Here is a 20,916-nt window from a genome sequence, read left to right as displayed (position 1 = left end):
TTTTCAAGTTTTGATGCGATGTATATGCTGTACAATTACATAGTCGGATTATAATTAATAGTATTATTGTCATCAATGATTTTGGGTATTGATTTGTCGGTTCTTAATGTGATGAGAGTGTGTGCTTCTTGGGTGGTTATTCAGATTTACGATTTTGCGTTTCTAAAAAAAAAACCTGTATTTGTAGGATAATTTCAACCCTTGCCTGATGCATGATCAATAATAGTAAAAGCATTCAAAATCTACAATGGTTTTTGAGACACCTAATTGATGCAGCATATGCAAAACCCAAGTCACTGCCAGGGGGTATGTCTACATGTGCCTTTACGCTAGCTTAAATTTACTGCATGTTAAGTGTTAACAGAGCACTGTCTACATGTGCAGGTGTTAAAGCGCATTAGCACTGTGTGTGGACTGACTTGGGACTAAAGTTAGTCTCAAGTCAGTCCACGTACACAGTATGCCTGCACCGTAGGGTGTCTACACGTGCGTTACTGCGCAGTAACTAATTGGGAGTAAATTTGATACCTGCATGATGCAGGTATCAAATTTACACTCAGGTCAGCGTAAGTCACCATATTTCCTGTGCCGCACAGGCATGCGTGTGTAGATGCACATCTCTACTGTGCAGTAATTTTGATTACTGCACGGTAAATGCACATGTGTAGACATGCCCAGGGAGTCTTAACTGACTTTTGGGTTTGCTGTCAGGCACTTTCTTATGACCGCTTGCCTCCAAATAAAGAAATGCTTTGACTTCAGTGACTCAGTTCTCACTCACTGGTGGGGTATAGTGAGCAATATAAAGTCAATAAGACGACATATTGGCAGACTTATTTGCAGACTTTTTCAGCGTACAATAGCTTTTCAGCAAATACAGTAACTTTGAGTGTCCAGGACAATAATTTCATATTGAAGACCTGGCAACGCTGGTGGGATGGGGCAGGTTGCCCAGACCGGTCATACAGCTGCAGGGAGAGGCACAGAGGGGTTTTCAGCTGAGGTGTCTTAAGAGCCTATCAGGGGTGCCCTGGGTGCCCTGCCACGTTAGCACTGGGAGGTGTGCTAAACATGAGTCACAATAGAAACCCAGAGATAGGAATCCACAGTGCTGACAGCACTTTGACCTGCTGCTGGCTTTCTGACCTCTGCAACAGGGAAACCTGCTCTCCCAGCTTCCCCAGGGCCCCAAATGAGTGAAAATCAAAAGCTGGCATTTTCCAAAGGAAGCTTGAGTGTCAAGAGGGGGGGCATTGAGGCTGGAAACCACTGGCCTAGGGAGAAATAGATCTCATGCTTGGTTTTTAGTTTGTTTTACTAATGGTATCCAGGTCAGTTCCCCAAACTCTCGGCAAAATCTTTGCTTTCTCCTGTGACAAGTCTGCTCCGTGCCCCTGGTGCGTAGCGATCCTTTCTAGGTCTAGCTACAGACGCTGCCCTTTTCAACTTCTTTTTTGTTACAGTATGAGACGTGGTTTATTTTGTGGGACATTAAGGGAAGATGATTAGGGGCAAGAGTTTGCGCGGTATCTTTTATTGGAGCTGTGTGGTTGGGAGAGGTTTAGGGAATCTATCGGTAGCGGTACTCTTTTGGGTCTCAGTACTGTTCCGAAGCTCTCTGGGAGGGAGGCAGGCACAGCAGAGCTAAACTGGTGATTATTGCCATGTTATTATTGCCCTCTTAATTTAACCAATATATTAATATTGGTTATGATTTTCTGCTTTCTGGACAGTGCTGGGAGTGCATGATTGTGAGCAGTGGTTGAACCTATTGGAGTCTTAGCAAACACCAAGTGCCTTCTCCAAACCCCAGTCAGTGCCTCTCTCTTTTTAAAGAACATTAAGACGTTCTGTTTTGCTTCCCCTCAATGGCAAACGAAAAAGAAAAACATGACACCTGCTGTTTCAAGGCCACAAATCTAAGATGAGAGCCTTTTCTCTTCCCCTTTCTATAAAGAAAATAATCTGTTTTCAAAATGCATGCAAGAGCTCTTGGAAAATTCTTATTTTGCAGGCAGATTCCTTTTACAAACCCACAGAGTTTTAAGGAAAACAGTTACAGCACAGAAATGTTTTTTTATTCCTCAAATATATAAAAAGCGTATAAACTTTGTTTAGGCATTTATTTGTAAGTGCTCTGTACTTTAAAGCAAGCTTTCTATGGCCCCCGACTGGTGTTATTACCATATAAATAAGAGGTTCTCTCCAAAATTGAGGAAGGTCATTTGCCATTATCGCTGACAAATATACAAGCAGCTGCTGGAGTATAAAAATATTTATAGTACTTGGGGAAGTATGTAGTTATGTAGAAATACTGAGGCAGCCTCTTTACCAAACGCAGACAGAAGCCAACTCTTCAAGGGTTCCTAACTGGACTCAGTGCCTTTGCTGAGGACAAGTTAAGCAAAAGCCTCTCTTCAAAATAATCATATAAGCTTAATAAGATGTGTACAAAGAAGTGAGCACGCTGGGACTTATTTGCAGTAGAATTCCACTTCCTAACAGAAGTGAAGACTTTCAGAGAGTCCTCGGGGCACGAATAAAGACCATTCCACCCTGTCCCGTCCGCATGAACAGACCACACATTCAGGAGCTGCAGATGCTATCAGGACCATCCTGTGAGCATCTGGAGCCAACAGAGGGTGACAGCAGGTAATATTTAATTCCAGCCATCCAGTAAGGATGTCTACATTGTAGAAGGCAGCGTAGCACAGACACCCGAAGCTTTAAACAATGGAACCAGGAGTAAGATAGGCAGTGAATAAGGCTCATTAACCTTCCCTCAATGGGATGTTGGCTCATTTCATTTCACATTTTTGCTGCTGTCACCTTTACGGTAAAGGCAAGATGGGAAATGAGAACAAATGTGCAAGCTTATCTTGTGCAGGGCAGCCATGTCCTTGAACATCCTGGGGCTCAGCCACACAAGAAAAGTGAAGACTAACTAAATGCTAATGAGCATCCCCCCTCGCCCCTCCTAGAATCATAAGGTTACAAGGAAGCTCAAGGTTCATCTGGTCCTTCCCCATGGACCCTCTCGTGCAGAAGTAAACTGGCCTTTGTAGGACAGACAAGCCCTACAGCTGCTGCGCTCCATGGTTTTGCTTGTTGTGCTCCGGCCACGGGGGCATCGGGCTCACTGAGTTCCCAAGTTATGTCCCTGGCCCTCCCCATCTCACACGCTTGTGGCTGAAGGCATGGATGACGTGGAGATTGCCCTGAGATTCAGCAGCAAAAGCAATACACTGTGTATTCCTGCTTCTTAGCGTGAGCCCACGAGATGCCCACGCTTAGATGCTTTCTCACTGCATGGCAGGTAAAGGACAGCATCAGAAGAGAGAGCAAGAAAACAGGCTGTTGCTCCAGCATCTCCGAAAGATGTTTCAGGTTTCATCTCCAAGAACACGCTTTGCTTTTGTGGCTCATGCTTTTATTTGACGCGTCCTCCTAAAAGCTCCCCACCTGGCCTGTGCCCTGCAGTGGGATAGCCCTTCAGGTCCCTATGCAGGGTAGACCTGCCCAGCCCCGCTGCCAGGCAGTTTTTGCCATGACTGCAGTTGCCCCTGGCCTCTTTCAGCTTCCATACTTAGCAACACAAGGGAACGCGTGGACCAGCTCCAACCAGAGGGCACTGCTGACCCTATGGGGACTCCTCGTAGCTAGAGCCACAGCTACCAGAGTGCTGGTGTCACAGCAGTCAGGCAGGAAAAGAAGGGAAGGAGAACAAAAGTGGAGGCAGAGGAGGATGAAGGAAGAGAAGAAAGTCAGTAGACTCAGGGGTGAAGTAGGAGGAGACATGGGAGGTGCTGGATACAATGGGCACCTTTTCTCATTGAGCCAGCGTCCCCTGCTTATACAATCTCACCCCAAGCCATCCCCCCCGGTAGGAAGGAAGTGCCATACGAGCAAAAAGGGTTTGCTTTGCTGTGTGAAGGGGAAATACAGCTATTTTAACAGTTAAACCCAAACTGCTGAGCAGCGATTCAAACCTCCAGTGCCACACAGTAAAAAGGACAAGCCCAGGGATCCCTCCTTTCCTCAGCTGGCTTCTCCGCTCCTTTCTTCACGGCCCTACATTGGTTTCAATGGCTATTTGCTTCTTTCTTTCCTTCCCTGTCATCCACATCCCTGACTGTGCTCCCCTTACTTTTGCATGGTGCCATTCATTTTATCCTCCTCTCTCTCCCTCTCACACGTTTTCCCCAGACTGCATCATCAGGGGAACATTCGGTGCATCTTTTCCTTCGATTCAAGCAAGCAGGAGGAACCTTGCTACTTGGTACCCAGGCCAGTAGCCATAGTCCATCAGTGAATGCTGGGATCCAATAGCTGTCTACAGATCACGGCTTGGGAACTACTCGAGACCCCGACCCAACTGTGGTGAACAACAAAGCCTAAAACATTGCCAGGGTTTTTTCTGTAGCTGCTGAAGTGCAGCCTGGTGATTCAGGGCTTATAAAACGCAGGCCAGATTCACAGAATCGGTCAGGCGCTTCCGATAAACCCTGTGCAGCTGCATGAAGCTGTTGTCTTCCTTCTGCATCGGTCGCCTGGGGCTTCCAAAAGAGCGGAGAGAGTCCTGGAAGGCCGGGGAGAGACAACTAGGAGCTGGGGCCGTAATGTCATGATGACGACCTGCCGGCCTACCATGAACATTACACGGATGCTGGCATGATGACAGCTTTGTCTGGTATCTCTTTTTATATTGAATTTTGTCCTTTTGCTTTCTCTAAGGCAGTCAGAGTAGGAGACTGCAGATTATCTGTCTGAACCCGCTGCCCTTGGCCATCAATTCAGGGAGCTCAGCGCAGTATAGGACATCAGAGCAGCCCTGTGCCCGAGCAGGCACATAGTGTTTTCACATGCAATCTCTAGACGCTACCCTACCTACGTTCAGAGTCTTTTCTTGGAAGACTGACTCTTTCACTGTGAAGGGTGATTGCTCCCGAAAGCTTGCAAAGAACTTTTTTTCCCGACTACTCGGTTGTTCCGAAAAAAAAGCGATCGCATCTACCCAAAGAACCGTGCCTGCTTGAGTCCTTCATTCACATCCAGGCAGCTGACTTGTCCTGGAGAGCTACGAGTTATCCAGGGATGTATTTGTCAGTTATCCAGGATAACTAACATGATATGAAAGGATACGAGTTCTCCAGGAGTTCAGACCAGACTCTTAGCCTTAAAACTCCTCTTGCATCAGCCGAGCAGCTCACTCGATAGAGCAGGCATCTTAGCGCAGCAGGGGGAAGAAGCGGGGGCGGGGGTCAGATCACATATTTGAAACTGGTTTGTGCGCGCTGAACTGATCTTCTGTTACAGGTTTAAACCAGTTTGATTACTTAAACCAGTTTATGTGCAACTTCTGTCCCTAGCCGTAATTTTCAGCCAGTAGAGGGGGGCGCAGCATCTGTTCTGCTACAGAAGGCTCATTTTCCCTGCTGCAAATACCATGCCATTCACTCCTTCCACTGCACTCACCTCACCCTCCCGCACCACGCATTTTCATTCTGGGATAGGACACCTTGAGAAAGAAAGGCAGGGCGACCATGGGCCTGTAAGCCTGCTGAGCATACATACCCTGCAGCCAGGCCATCCAAGCTGGGGCTAAATTAGGTTAAGGCCTGACTCTCATTTTAAGCCAAGTGGTGGCAGAAGTCTGTCCAGAAGGAAGGGAAATATAGGGTCACAGGGCAAGCCTCCTGGCCACGCTTGGCCTGTGCTTTCTGCGGTGAGGTAGAAAGATCAGGCAGGGAGGGATGGGGCTGCAAGGAGCTCCTTCGTCCTTGGGGAGAGGGTGCAATCTTGCAAACAGGTGAGGGAAATTAGGTGGCAGTTTCTCCCAGACTCAAGCACAAGTCTTTCACGAGCTGCCGCAGTTCCTCTTCCTTCTTGCACGGTGGAGCTCGCTGTGCTCAGGCAACACATAGCTATGCCCTAAAACACACAGCTGCTGCACAAAGCCCTGCACTCAGCAGGGGGATGGGAATAATTGAATAGCCACAGGAGACCAAAATCCAGCTTCCAGGGCAGGAGACCGGGAGAGATAAAAAGGCTAAGGGAGGAAGTGTTGGAAGGAAGTGTGAGAACAAAAAGAGAAGACAGGAAAAGGGAGGTTAAAAGATCTGTTTCCTAGATTATTTGTCAGACCGAACCTGAATGAGTCACCAACCAGCTCTGCAATGGCCCCATTCTTATCCCCGAGGACAGACAAGGGCACGTATGGGTGAAACACAGCTTGGCTCAGCCATTGCACACCTGAGCTTGCCTGTGCGGACGCCAGGAAATGACACGATAAAGCACAAGGAACTCAGACAATGAGAAGGGCTCGGTGTGTAGGACTGCTGATGGTGCCAGCTCCTCACGGCCAGTGCTAGGGATCCCAGTGTGTGACGAGGTCTCAGGCCCCAGGCCCCTGCATCATCCCCTCCTGTAGGCAGGCCTTCGGGGGCTGGGTGCCAGGCAGCTACAGCAGCCAATTTAGGGCCAGAAATAGGAGAGGGCTGAAAAGGAAGACTCAAGCTCCCACTGCTGCTTGCAGAGGAAGGCGAAGCTAGGAACTTCACAGGTTGCTTCCCAAAAAGTCACCCACGCACTAAACAGCAGGGTAGAGAGACCCATCCTAAGGACTGAATCAGAGCGAGACTGAACAGCGCAGAGAGGCTTGCTAACGGGCCATCAAGGAGACGCCTTTCACGCAGAGCTAGGCGCCACTTGCTTTCATCGCAGCAATGACTTCCACATCTATCCACACCTACAAGACTATGAAATGAGAGTCAATACCAACCACAAGCAGACAACCGACAATTGCCCCCGTGTTCTTCCTCCACCCCCCCGGCTTTTGGCTCGACACAGCTGAAGACCAAAACACCACCAAAGGAGAAGAAAATGGGCCACATTTTTGTATCTTTTTATTTACAACAGGATTAAAAAATGCTTGCCCATGAACGACTGATGGTCTCACAGACTTGGTTTGGAATCGTCAGTGATACACTGTGGAAGACCATAGACAGCGACAAACATGGAGGACAAGAGGCAGTAAATACTCAGCACTGATCTCTAGTGAGGCTTTGCTTCCCTCCCCTTCCCTCCCCCACAGAATAAGGCAGTGATTTGCTGGGTCAGGTTTGTTCCTCTTTTGTTCATTTAAAGCTTTAGTAAAATTTGCCCCCTAAATTAGACAACCCCAAATTCAGGGGCCAGGCGTGGTCTGTAAACTGCACCGTTCAGTTCACCAGGACCGAGCTAAGAGGCTCAGTTGAGTCAAGGCCCAAAATCAGCATGTAAACTAGCCGGGTGGCTGCAGACTTTCCTTTGGCCTGCTTGGGATAAAAGCCAAGAGATGGGACCAGAACGCATCAACGAGCAAAGGAAGAAAACTGAGAAACTGATGTTCGCCATTGTCCAGGAGCCTTTCTGATGTGGTGAAAAGAAAGCCCTCCTTACCCCAACCTCTTCCAGGACCTCCAGACACTTGTACTCCCCAACTCCAACTAGACTTGCAAGTGCGCAGTATTTTTGAAAGTCATTGGACCACTGTTTTTCCCAGTAGTGGCTATCCTTTCCAGTAGAGAGCATTAGAGGCATGCTTCGGCTGGCGCCAAGTGAGGATGCTCCATCAAAGTCAATGGACTTATTGATTTATCGCAGCTGAGGTTCTAGGGCCTCCATGTCCAAAGGCTTGTCTACATGGGGAAAACGTACCAGCACAATTATACCAGCGTAAACTAAATCAGTATGATTATGCCACTATAACCCCAGCATGTGGGCACTCATATTCCAGGAAAAACAGGCCCCTTTTTTTTCTTTCTTTCTTATGTTGCTTTGAAAGAAGGTTACGCTACCCTGGAAAAAGGCACTTACTCTGTTTTGAGTGTCTACCAGTCAGGGAAGTTCAGTGGTATATGGAGATAAATTGTGCAATTTTATTTCACCACAAAAAAACCCCCAAGCCTAGAAGCTTCCCCTGAAATTCAGTTTTAAACTTGGATTCAGGTATTCATTACAGACATGATCAGTAATGGCTTGTCTATCTCCCTACCTCCCTGCCAAAAAAACGACATCCTTGTCAATCCACCAGTAAAGTTAAATTGCTATGGGCCCTTCCAGTACGGTTGCAACTACACAAGTGCTTACATCAGTCTATGCTATTCCCTGATCCCTTCCAGGAAGAAACCATGCTGCTATAAGACACAATAAAGTATTGCTAAGGAAAGCCAACCCTCTCCACCAACCAAAAGTGTATACTGCCTGCGCTTAGGCAACTTCTCTTCAGAGCGAGAGCACAGAATACAGAGGCGGCAAGCTGGAGACTTTGACCTTCCCTCCTTAGTCAAGTTAGTTTAACCAACATTAAAAGAAGAGTCTTCATCTCTCATCCATCTGGAGAGCCTACGGGTAGAGTCCCCTTACCTTCGAATCTCCTTTCTTCACTCCACTTAGGCCTGCCTTGAAATTTCTGGTGCTTAAGGCTCTCAGAAGCCTTCAAGTTTCTCATCTTGTACCGGTCTAGGTAAATGTAGAATCACTGATGACCCAATTCCAGTACTTCTGCAGCTGCTAAAGTTGGCACTAGAATAAAAGCATCTTGGCAGCATAGTGCTAGTGAGTCCTCATCAAACCAGCAGGATGGAAGAAAAGAGGAGATGCCTGCTCAGCAGCAGATGGAAGAATGGCTTTGGGACTAGCAGATATGACCAATCAACCAAATTACTACCCAACAAGGAACTACAGTCCAACACAACAAAGAATGTACAGGAGGCACAAAAATGAGACAATGGATAGCATGAAGCCATTTGCTTCGGTATGATAATTGGCTACAGGAACACACCACACAAATATTTAAATTAGTATTACAGCTGCAGCTCCAAAAAGCAGAGACTTTTCCTACTATAAACCACTGGGAAAACATGAAGTGTTTGCACTGAATTCAGGTCCAATCAGATCCACTTGAAAAAAAAAACCAACCACCAAAAAGGCTGACATTTCCAATAGCTTCTTTTAAAATTGAAGATGCCTCAGATGTTACCTGTATAATCATCACAGAAGACTAGGCAAGGAAGAGGGGTGTGCTGGCTGGTATGCTCTCTCACCTTGGCCCCGTCGCTGCTCTTTTCTGAGCCTGTCAGCAAAGGCACCATGCCTCTTTTGATACCAATGCAAAATAGCTTTGACACAGAAAACTGGGAATATTAGAATTTCAAATGCCCGCAACGCACTTGGGATCAAACTTTAAGGGGAACCTTACAGATCTTTTGCTTCCATCTCCTACTTCCTAATTGCCCCACAGTACCCCAGTTCTCCCATGAGGGGCCGAGGCTCAGACAAAGACTTTTAAAACACAAACATTAGCACAGCTCATTTCACAAGAGACAGCACACAAGGAGCATGGTGTTCAAAGTGCTGAGCACCAAGCAGAGGTAGGTACCCTGGGCCTGCACGGACTTACTAGACAAAGCCCTGTATGAGGCTCAGCAGGCAGGATGACTCTGAAATTAATATGCATTTCACAGCCCCAGAAAACAGCTTTACAACTCGTCTCATTCTGCTAGTAGGTGCAAAGGCTCCTTTTGGAGCGTGTCAGCCCCCATCCTGCAAATGCTCACGCATGCGATTAACCCTTCGCTTGAGAAGCATCCCACCCGGCCCCAAGGGACTATCCAGGTGCAGCGTCAATCCTGCTCCCTGTTTCTCCTCCAGGTAACTCCTGGTGCTAATCTCAGCATATTAAGCTAAACAAACTCTGCCTGGTCTGCTGGAGATTTCAAGTCAGCAAAACATTTAAGCAACTAGCAAACCCCAGGCAAATCCTTCAGCGCATCCCTATGGAGCGCAACTCAAGGACGCTTCTTTAAAATGCTGCGTTGAAGAGAAGTGGGCTTGGGCCGTGCTTCACCTGCTGTGCTGAATTCTAGCTGAGAAAGGAAGGAAGGAAGACAGTTGGACTGCATTGCAACACAATACGTCCGACTAGGAGAGCAAGAGGATCAGGGGAAATCATCTGCAGGGCACCATGGCATATGTATGAAAAAGCTGATTCTGGACCTTGCTCAGGAGGTGGCAGAAGTTAGAACTGGAACAAATGCAATTTGGTGCAGTCACATCCATCCGATGGAGAAGGCTGGAGAAACACCTTTATTTAAAGTTGTTCTCTATTAGTTAGGTTTTTTGGCTTACTTCCTCCCCCCCACCCTCAGCCCCAACACCAGTGGTTAAACTGCAACCTTGCTTCCAGACAAGCCTTTCAGTGCAACTGCTCGCCTCAGCTTCAGTAGATGATCAGTGGCTTCACAAGCTGGTGGACACACATTGAGGACATCACAATTACAAGTGGGCACATTTTATTCTCTGGATGCACTCGCGCATTGTTTCTGCTCAACAGCAAAAGCTTTATTGATTCAACACATTATCCTTTCCCCTCTTCCCTCGCGCCTTATCTTCAGTTGTGTTCTTCTCCCCACCCTTCCGTTTCTGATCAGAGCATTATCCATGCTTTGAGTTTCAAAACGTTCCCAGAAGATCGTCGACAATTCAAAAGTTTTTTTTTCTCCCCAAGAACCATATAAATTACATGCAAAACATTGTACATAGAGATTAAATAATATTAAAATGCAAATACAGATCAGGTGCACGGTAAAGCTGGACTCTAGGATATGGCAAACACACCAGGGTACATATTGCTTTGAAACCACCATTTTTTTTTTTAATGTCATGCATACCACATAATATTCAGTCTTTTGTTTTGTATTTTCTTTTTTAATACAAAAATACCAGTGCTTATTATACTAGTTACTGAAAAAAAGAGAGAGAAACTCAAATTCAAATCTGCGTGCTCTTTCCAAAAGAAATTTTTTTTTTGTTAAGAGTTAGATAAATATATATACACATGTGAAATGTATATTTTAATCCTGTATATATATTTATTTAGGGAGAGGAAATAAACTAAAGACAGTTTTAGCCATGGGCATTGCTGAAGGGCTAACCAATTTACATGTTTTTTTTGGGAGGGGGGGTTGCCAACAGAAGGCTCAGAGGCATAAAATTCAGGTTGCGTAGCTGGGAGGAAGAGATGGGCAGGAAAGGGAGGAAAGATCTCCAAAGGTAGGGTAGCACATGCCATAGGATGGCCCTGGCCTTGGCCATATAGTCTTGTGTTCTAGGTAAGCATGAAGCAGCCATGGCCAGGCGTGACAGCAGGGGACAATGACATGCCATAACCATCTCCAGTTGGCTCACTCATTCCTCGGCAAGACTCACTGCAAGGTGGGCGTAGAGCTTTCAGGGTGCATTTAGGAGATCCTGATGGTAGCTTCCCACTGATTGATGAACTGGCCGGGAGGTGGGGACAGCAGAGAATGGATGAGAGTCAAAGTCTCTCTCATGGCACAAACGAGCTGCAGTGCTGCCCCCTTCCCTCCCCGTCGGGTGGCAGCTCCCGGAGACACAACTGTCCATGCCATGTGTCCAGGACACGTCTGGAAAGCAGGAACTAGGGGGACGTGAGAAGCAAAAAGGCCTCAACTGTTGCAAGTGGAGCGCTGGGAGAAGTCACGATAGCAGCAAATCTTCTTTAAGATACCTTCCTCCTCCGGCTTCATCCAAAGCCAGTGCTCTAGGGGTCTGCAATGCGCTTTGGACCCTCCAACCCTTGGCAAGGACATTCAAAGGCTAGTCAGAGACGACTTCCAAAAGAGCCGAAGGTTGGGCATGTATTAAAAGGGAAGCATTTTCCTCTGCCCTGGAAGATTTGTTATTGAAGGCTGCCCATGCTAAAATGCAGTTTAGTTTTTTTCCTTCTGGATCTTTGTGTGTTTTGTTTTCTATTTGATTTCCCCCCCCCTTAAAACGTATTGCACACAACCTCTGAAAATTAAGTCAGATCCCTGTGCAAATTAAAGGGGGGTGGGGAAGAAAGAGGGGGGGAGGGGAAAAAAGAGAGAGAGAGAGAGAGAGAGAGAGAGAAACCTAACCACATGATGCAAACTCCAAAAATAAAATTAAAAAAAAAAATGTTCACCATTGCACACAGGAAGTGATGTAATGTCTTTGGTACCAATCTGCCAATTTATTCAACACAAAAAAAAAAGCCACCAACCAACCAACAACAGAAACCCTATCATTAAGAACTGGATGCAAAATGATGTTTGGAGTGTTTTAATAACACAACAATCCAAGGCATGTTAACACATCACAGGATATTACTTCATTTCCTGTCTAGCATGGCACTGTTGAATCCCCTCCCGCCCACCCCCCCCAACACAGACACACGCGCTCACACATACGCGCACACTCACACTATTGGCAGTAAAAAAAAAAAAAAAAAGGAAAAAATCTCCCCGTCTTTCAAGGCATGTTGCAGAGAAATCCCAAGATGGTCATGTAACCAACCATGCCTTTCTTAGTCTACAGCACCAGTCTCCTGCCCACCACTTCCTTAATAACTTAAGCCAAAGTCATCTGCTGCCAGTTTATCACTAAAACTAAATAGAAAAAATATTTTACATAAAAAATGTATGCACAATAAACGCTTATACTTCAAGCAACCAGCCATACCAACATAATTTATATAAAAAAAGTTTGTGTAATCCAACTGACTTTTAGTACAAAGATGGCTGCTCAGAGAAAGGAAGCTGATTGGAGTCTGACCAATCACTGATATACTAAATTACCTGTCACGTTAAACTGCCAGTCGTGTGATTAAATGCCACTGCAGTCACACGACTCACAGGTTTGGTTTTTTTTTTCCCCCCTTTAAACAAAATACATATGGCTGACTTAAAAATATCAGTTTCTGACCTAAAGAAAACTATATTTTTTGCATAATATTTATATATATAATCATTTCCCGCCCCCGCCCCCCCAATATGGAAACTAGAACCAAAAATTATCAACTAAAAAGCAGACCAGACCCTCATGGTAACCTGCCAGTCACAGAGACTTCTGGGAGTGACGGTAAGTGCCTCTAGCATTTTTTTTACATATATTTTATTTTATTTTTTAAACAGGTCTGAGGTAATAAAAAAGAGTGACGAAACAAAACCAATGTCCCCCAAAATATTTATGTAAGCTCATAAAGAACACCACATTTTCATCTATTGTATTTTTTTTGCAAGTCTTTAAAATAGAAAAAACGTTCTCTTTTTAAGCAATGCAACCTTTAGAACAGAACAAAACGAAACCAAACGCTTTGCACGTTTCCTGTCAGATAGGTTGTGTAAACCCAAGAAACGACTATTTTCCCCCTCCCGCCCCTCCAAATTATAAGAAATTCAGATGAAGCACGACAGAAATGAAGGAAGCAGATGGGTTCATCCGAAAGGAAGGGGTAGGTGCTTCGTGTGGGATTTGGTATTCAGATGGGCAGTGGGGGTTAGTTCTTCTGGGTGTTGGCAGTGCATTGAGCCTAGCATCCACCCCTTGACCAGCGCTGGACAGAAGACCCTTGGAGAGGGACTTTTCATCGGTCTACCGTGACCTGGAAGATGGAACAGAGCGACTGGGCCCCGTGGAGAAGGGGTCTAGCCGGTGCGGGGTTAAAGAGCTCAATTCAATGCGTTGTCATTTAAGGAACACTTATCTCTTGGCAAAGTACCGGGCTCCCATGTGGCAGACGGTGCTTCGGGCAGTGCTTGGAAAAGGCACAGGAGTTTCTGCTGTGCGTTCTTAAAAACTAAAACAATCACTCGCTAAGAAAGAGCTGGATGGCGGGAAGGAGGCTGGGCAAAGGGACCCCCTTTTATCATGAACCCATTCCCTGTAGCCAATTGCAATTGGGCTCTCTTTGTCTTCCTGCCCTGCTTTTCATGGAATAAGCGCTGGATAAAAGGGCAGACTTGGGCCTCGGGTATGTCATTTCTCAGGTGATAGCAGCCCGGGACCAAGCACCCAGTGGAACCAATGGGAGTTGAAGAATTCATCTCCCACCACTCAGGATTTGGCCCTTCCCTGCCTTCATGAGAATGACTGCTCAAATAACTTCACTGGGTAACTTCCCGGGTGGACAAAAGCTGAAGCCCAGACCTCAATTCCAGGAAACTAACCTAAAAATGGAAGGATACAATAATAATAATAATAATAATAATAATAATAAGCAGCACAGGACACCCACGGGTAGTTTTCTCCAGAGACAATAGCGCCAGCTATGACTATCTTCATGAATCATAATTTCTCACAACAGGTTATAGTAACTAAAAAAAATAAAATAAAAAGGGAGGCAAACGAGAATCCATGGAAAAGAGAAGACCGTCCCAGTCAGGGAGAGCAGAGGGGAATGGGATTATGCCTAGCTATGAAGCCTCTTCTGGAAGTTCAAGTGAAGGAGGTGCCTTTGCCCATTCTTCCCTCAATAAGACAGGTATGCAATAGCAGGGCACACTGGCCGGCAGACAGCATCACCCAGCCCTCGTGAGACACCAGACAGTTCAATTTGTGGGGGGCACGTTCCACCTGAACAGCATGCTGAAGAAATGGCAGGTACAAACACACCCTCTTCTCCACTTATCTCTCTTCTCTCTGTCCTAAGGAACCCACAAAGCCCTACAAGGGTGGCAGGGATTGGAAGCCTTATCAAGGCCCATCTATACCATCAGGTAAGCTGGCATTCAATATACATTCAGACTGCCACCACTTTGAAGAGAACAGATGGGTCCTGGTGTACACACATGGTGCATCTTCTGGGATTAAAACACAGCCAGCCATTGCTGGTACTCTCACTCCCAGGCCAAAGAAATATTTAACCAGATGGTATGGACAATCCAAAAACCTGCTTTAAAATCACCTCCGCTTACAGAAGCGGTTCAGAAATAGTCAGCTGTGAAGTTACACACAACTCCCAGCGACCATCGAAAAACCTGCCGTCCGATTTCAAACTGTTCAGAGCAACGAAAAAAGGATGCTTCTACGGAGATCCGTAAGAAGAGGAGACCTGCTCGTTCCAGTCGTGGCACTGCGACTGGTGGTGGCATCTTCTGTGGTGCTTTGTGACAAAAAAAAAAACGGGCATTTTCATCAAATCCAATACACTTAAGACTCTTAAAATGTCCTTCATCCCATGTTTTTATGACAATTACTACTTTGGAGACAGAAAAAAAGAGAGATAGAGAGAGAGGCGCACAAAAAACAAAAATAGTGTATAGGTTAGGTACCATTTTTTTCCAAGGTGGAAGACTTTTTCTTCTTCTTTTTTTTTTTTTTTTTTTTAATAACTGTAACCATCAGAGTCTCTGTGGGCAATATCAGCATTTCCCCCCACAACTCCTTCCCTCTCCTTTTTATTTTTTTTAAGGTTTTTGCCATATAATTTTTAAACCTGCACTTTCGTGCTTTTTCCTCACATGTGGATTTATCCAAGGGTAAAATTCCACAAGCAAAAGAAAAAAGAAAAATCACAACGGCACCCTTGATACTGGACTACTGAGTGCACACGTAAGACTCTGTAAGACAATTCAACCTTTTCTTTGAACATGCATTGTTTCAAAATGGACACTCCCCCCATGACACCCGGAAACCAACTCAAGGAGAAGAAATATTGGCTTGGCTGCTTTTCACTTGGGCGAGTGCCGCTGGGGGTGACAACACATCCTCACAATTTTTCCTTAATCCCATCGCCCCCCCCAGTGTGGTACTCCAGTTCCTGCCACTAAATCATCATCAAAAGGAAACAAAATTATATACGCATGAGCAGTTGACATGACGTGACCGCAGTGCGAGATCAGTTATTGGTGCCGACATCACACAGGTGTGGAGCAAAAGGTGGAGGGGTGGGGGGGAATCAAAGTTCAAAGGTCAAACCGATGTCTCCAAGCCGTGTCAGGGGCTTTCAGACTCCGGGACGGGGACCCGGGCTAGATCACGGTCCACTGCATTGTTATATTTGTTCAGGGATAAGGATCCGCCTGGGTTACCCCCACCTCACTTTTAGAGTCCGTCAATCCCGGGGTCATCTGCAGCGTCATCGTGGGTTTGAGACTCGTATTCCAATGGGGTTTGAGACTCGTATTCCTCCCGGATGAACTCTGGGTGAGTCATGAAGTTATGAATGGAGCTTCTGGATTCGGGTTTCTCAAGGCCTTCGTACAAGGAGCTACGGAACGCATTCACCACTTTGATCTGTTAGGAGGGAGGGTGTGGGAACAAACAGAAGAGAGGTGAGAGGCGGCCACGAGAGATCAACCTCTTCAGGAAGAAGGAGGGGGAGAGAAAAAAAAAAAAAAAAAAAGGACAAAAATGCCACAACATCACAACACTACAGAACAAAAAAACTAAACAACAAAATGAGAGAGAAGCTATGGAGAACTAGGATGGCCACATGGATCAAATTCAGGCACTAGGGATGTGATGGAGCAACCGACTATGGGGAGACTTCAGAAGCTGCAAGAAAAAACACACATACACACACACAAAAGAAAAACAGAACGTTTCCAAAAACAGATCACTTTGAAATGAATGGAAATCAAAATGCATTAGTTCTCGTGTGTGCACGCGGCTGTGTGCTTAAATCGGCCCCCCTCCCCCCTGACGTCGACAACAGAAAGACACACAAAAATGTAGAACTAAAACAAAAGAGAGAGGTGGGTTAGACGCACAGTGATTTGGCCTCAAGGCAAAAACTCGAGGGTGAAAAGTGATGCATTCTTTTACTTATTTTAGACCTACAAAAGGAACCAGTTTAAAAAAAAAGAAAAAAGTGCCGCAAACGTGTCAAGACCCCGTGATGCAGCAGGTCCAAGCAGATGCCAATAACAACAATCAACAGACCCAGCTGAGCATGCAAGAAGGAAACCACATCTGTGCGAGTTTCCACATTGTTGCCTAGATCCTGGTCAGGAGTTGAGGATCCTTATCTGTGCCAATGGTGCTTAAGGCCATTGCTTCCAGAAGCAGCCATCACTTCGGCTCACCCAGCACGAGACAGTGCTGGACCTCGGTTTCAGGGGCAGTGGGCACCCAGAGATCCCGTCAGAAGGTCACCAGGGCTCAGCACCTCTGCACAACTAGGCTTGATGCGCGTCAAGCTGGACACTTCCTAAAGTCTGACTGTTTAAGGCACTAGACTTCCACCATGTCACCGTGTTGGGAGGTGAGGTAGAAACAAGCAGAAACGGAAAGCTAGTGTTTGTAAAGGAGGCTAAGACACCCAGTTCTGAACTCCTGCAGCTTTCTCGTCAGAATACGAGCCTGAAACTTATCGCTCTCCCTGCATTCAAGTCACAGTTTGTTCGGTCGCATGGGTAAGGTACAAGTTACATCTCCAAATAATCAACCGCGCCGCCTTCCCCAAAAAACAAAAAGTGAAGCACGTGGGATTCTGGCAGTGTTACAACTGCAGTGCTCAAAACCTCTTCACCTGGTGCAATGAAGCTGTCACATTCACCCCCCTCCCAAACAGAGCCACATCACACCATTGCAGCTACCACGTGCACCCACACGCACAACGTGCCGCTCATGAGTGACCTGTATGCAATGAACAGTCCACAGGTGCTTTTCTAAATGCAACACCGAGGGACTGGGATGCGCTTTCATGGTTTTCGCAGAGGAGCTGACCATCTGAACCCCTCCTTGAAGCCTTCCCAACCTGCACTGTCCATCTACGGCGCTAGCAGGATCTAAGCCAGATCTTTCTACCCCTTGCAAATATAAAGCAACCCAAATGTCTTTTTTTCTCTAGTCTGAACCACTCTTTTCTGACTCCTCACCTCCCCACCGTGCCATTGGTCTCGCCAGTCCAGCCCACTGGTCTAGAATAAGATGTCAATCCCTCCACACTCAGCCAAAACTGTATTCCAGAATACATTCGCTACTGCAGTGCAGTTGTGACCTGCGGCAACATACTGGATCATCTCATCCTCTCTGCAACTGGAGAGAAGTGGGGGGTTGACTTGATAAATGGAAACTGAGTTTAAACCTTTTACTATAATAAAAAGGAAACACTTGGCGAGAGAAAGTTGTCAGCAACACCGTCATGCAAATGCTCACTTCTTGCCTATGAGAGAAGAGCCTCATTGTATTAATAAGCATTCACTCAAGGGGAAAAAAGATAGGCTTCCAAAGGTTAAGGACAGAAGCAGCTGCTCTGTCTTCCTGCATAATCCAGGCTGTGAGCTTTCACCCAGCCATACCCGCAGCAGGACGGGAGGTTCCCTGGGTGGGCGACATCAGGGAGCTTCTGGGACATTTTTGTATGTGCTCCAGGGCTGGGGGGGGGGTGCTTTAATTAGAGCAGCTCCGCACCAGTATCCCGGCGCTTCAAAATGGCAGCGAGGGCACTTTAACTAGTTTGACGAGTTTTAGTTAAAAGCATCTCTGCTGCCATTCTGAAGTGTGGGGGTGCTGATACACAAGACACGGAGGTTGGCTGGAGTGTGCTAATTAGCTTAGATTAATCAAGTCTGCTCTGATGCACTGCAATTACAGTGCGCTGGAGCAGCCTCCCAGCATGTCTACAGGCACCTCATGTGCTTGGGGAACCGAGCAGCTCTGAGCGCACAAACCGCCACCTGGCTGCAAGCAGCAGCACCAAATACAGCATCTTTTTATTACTGCACAGAGCACGGAACAACCTCTGTGCTGTCAACCACCGCTTTCTTGCTACTTTAGCTATGTCCCAGCAGCAGAGGCCTCCCCCACACCCCTGGAAGCTGGCTGTGCTTACACCTAAACCCGAGTCCTCTTCACCTACTTCAGAGATACAACCTTGAGTCCACCACTGCTATACAAAATCACCAGCTTCCAGGGCTCCCCTTTCTCAATGAGCATCAGCCTAAGAGGAAAAGGAGGGGAAAAAAGATATTTGAGTCCTCCATCAGCAAGCTGTCAAAGCGAACTGCACTCCCTTATCAAGCCTTGGAGAAGAGGCCACAAATCCCAGCAGATCAACCAGAGACAGCATGCTACCTTCGATGACATTCACTGGTTTAAACACCCCCTTTGGTTAATGCATCACGCACAGACCAAACAGCAACATGCCAGAGCCCCCCAAATAAAAAGAAAGTCCCCAAAGACGCTTGGTCTCATCACAACAGGAGCATTCCCAAAACACAGAAAAAGAGGCATCGTTCAACGGGAAGTGTAGGGAGGCAGCCCTGCCAGCCTGGAGAGACAACCTACAGCATGGTCAGTTATTCTTCTTCAAGTAGAAGCGCTCTCTTCCCACCTTGAGTATGACGGTTGTCTCAGGCAGCTACCCACAGTGACTACGCGTATCCAGACTCACTCAGACCAGCACAGGAAAAGCTTCAGCGATGAAATGATTTGGGCCAAATTAAAACAAGCCAATCTTCACACCGTGAACAAGCAGATGGACAAGCACGCACATGAGCTTTCAGTGCCAAATGGCGTGGAAGACACAGATCTCTGGCAGAGCTGAGTGTATACCCAACTTTGTGGCCTCGGCACTCAGACAAGAGCCACGTGGCCTGCGGGGGGTGGGGGGAGAATGAGGATTGGTCTGTCTGCATGGATGATCTGTCTTGGGCATCTGGAATTCAAAGATGTTTTTCACTATACAAGATCCAAGATCAAATGAGCAGCTCAAGGCTCGAGAGAAATCCTAAACGTTTGGGGCCTAACATGGTGCAAAGGACACATGCTCTTCACAAGCTGAGCAATCCTGCTCCTTCCTTGTCACTTCATTCCCAGAGCTGCGCAGCCAGGAATAAGCACTTCAAAATAAGCGGGTGCTACCGATGAGCTCCAGTCCTCTTGTGTCAGGGCATTCAATGGGCACAACATCATTTCTGAACATTGCCTTTTCACAACGCCTGGCAGGAAGTTATCAGCACATTCCTACGGGACCGCTCCAACTTGATCTGAGATACTTGTTTTAGTGGGAGAAACCTCCCAGCTTTCATGTCAGAAGGGGGCCGGGGAGAAGAGAGCAGAGCAGAACCCTCAAGTCCTCAAAGCCTGAAATTGTAGCAAATAAAAGAGCTGTTAGGTACACACTCAGACTTCTCCCAAGACCAGTGGAGAGCTCTTCAAAACATGCCCTGAACCCCTGTAAAATGCAAAGACACAGAAGCAAACCGACGAGGGAACAAGTCTGCATAAAACAATGAACACACAAGAGAGATTTTGTTCAAAGCAGCCAATGGCACTTAGGCGCTTGTCCATCAGTGACCGAATCCATTAAGACCATTTTGAAAATCTCAGCCGAGCTGCTGCTCCGCAGATCCATACCGCACATTTGTACCAACGAAGTTGGTGTCACCTCTAAATCTTTCAAAGCCTTTTACCAGGTCGGTTGTGTCACCCACGTTAATAGCACAGGTCTCGGGGTAGGTCTGCACAGTACAGCGTGCTAGTTAGGCAGGATGCGTAAGTGGGGAGGTGCTGCTCTAATGCAATGGTGCTGCTCTGGCGGCTGTGGCATTGCATGGCTAGATCACACACAGGAAGCTCATTAGCCTGCTCTTTTCTTCAAGTTAAGAGCTAGTCTTTTAGCTCAAGCTGCAGAAGCTCATGCTTTTTCCCCCACAGCACGTGTAGATGACAGCCCATCCACAGACATCCTGACAGTCGGTTTGTTTGGAGCTCCCTGTACCATGCCACTGCCTCCAACATTTCAACTCCCCTACATCAATTAAACAACAGGAGTTGGTGACGGAAGGGGGAGCTGTTCCTAGAGCTGAACCATAAATTTGTTAGCACAAACAATGGGAAACCTTTGCAAATTCAAGTCTGTCAGAGGAAGACAAGCAGGAAGGGGGACCTTTTTATTGCTGCAACCCCCAAAACCAGTCCAGACAAGATGCATCCCACCCAAACCCTTGCCCCAAAAACTCAAACCCAAACGTGCTGAGGCTCCAACAGCTCAGAGACTTTCAATGTATTGCATTTCCAGGTGCCCCCTCTGTGCTTCTAGGCTCTGGCAGACACTTCAAGAGACTGCAAGAAAAGTTATATGTGCGTTATTTCCAGCCCAGA

General features: G+C 46.7%; 1 protein-coding gene across 3 annotated transcripts in view; it reads right to left on the bottom strand.

The window, feature by feature from the left end:
* Nucleotides 1-6,882: 6,882 nt before the first annotated feature.
* ATP2B4 (ATPase plasma membrane Ca2+ transporting 4) overlaps nt 6,883-20,916 on the bottom strand; it is a 93,239-nt gene continuing 79,205 nt past the window's right edge. For 2 of the 3 annotated variants that reach the window (XM_090026278.1, XM_090026281.1), the window contains one exon: nt 15,938-16,101. In XM_090026278.1, the coding sequence (XP_089882404.1) occupies nt 16,076-16,101 (26 nt within the window). In that variant the 3' untranslated portion in view covers nt 15,938-16,075. Of the gene's footprint in view, nt 16,102-20,916 lie in introns of all 3 variants that reach the window. The other variant, XM_090026280.1, reaches the window with a different exon arrangement.

This window comes from Crocodylus siamensis, chromosome 13, assembly GCF_052110815.1.
Source record: "Crocodylus siamensis isolate JL-2025a chromosome 13, ASM5211081v1, whole genome shotgun sequence".
Classification (NCBI taxonomy): Eukaryota; Metazoa; Chordata; order Crocodylia; family Crocodylidae; genus Crocodylus; species Crocodylus siamensis.
This window is presented reverse-complemented; position numbering and strand designations above follow the sequence as displayed.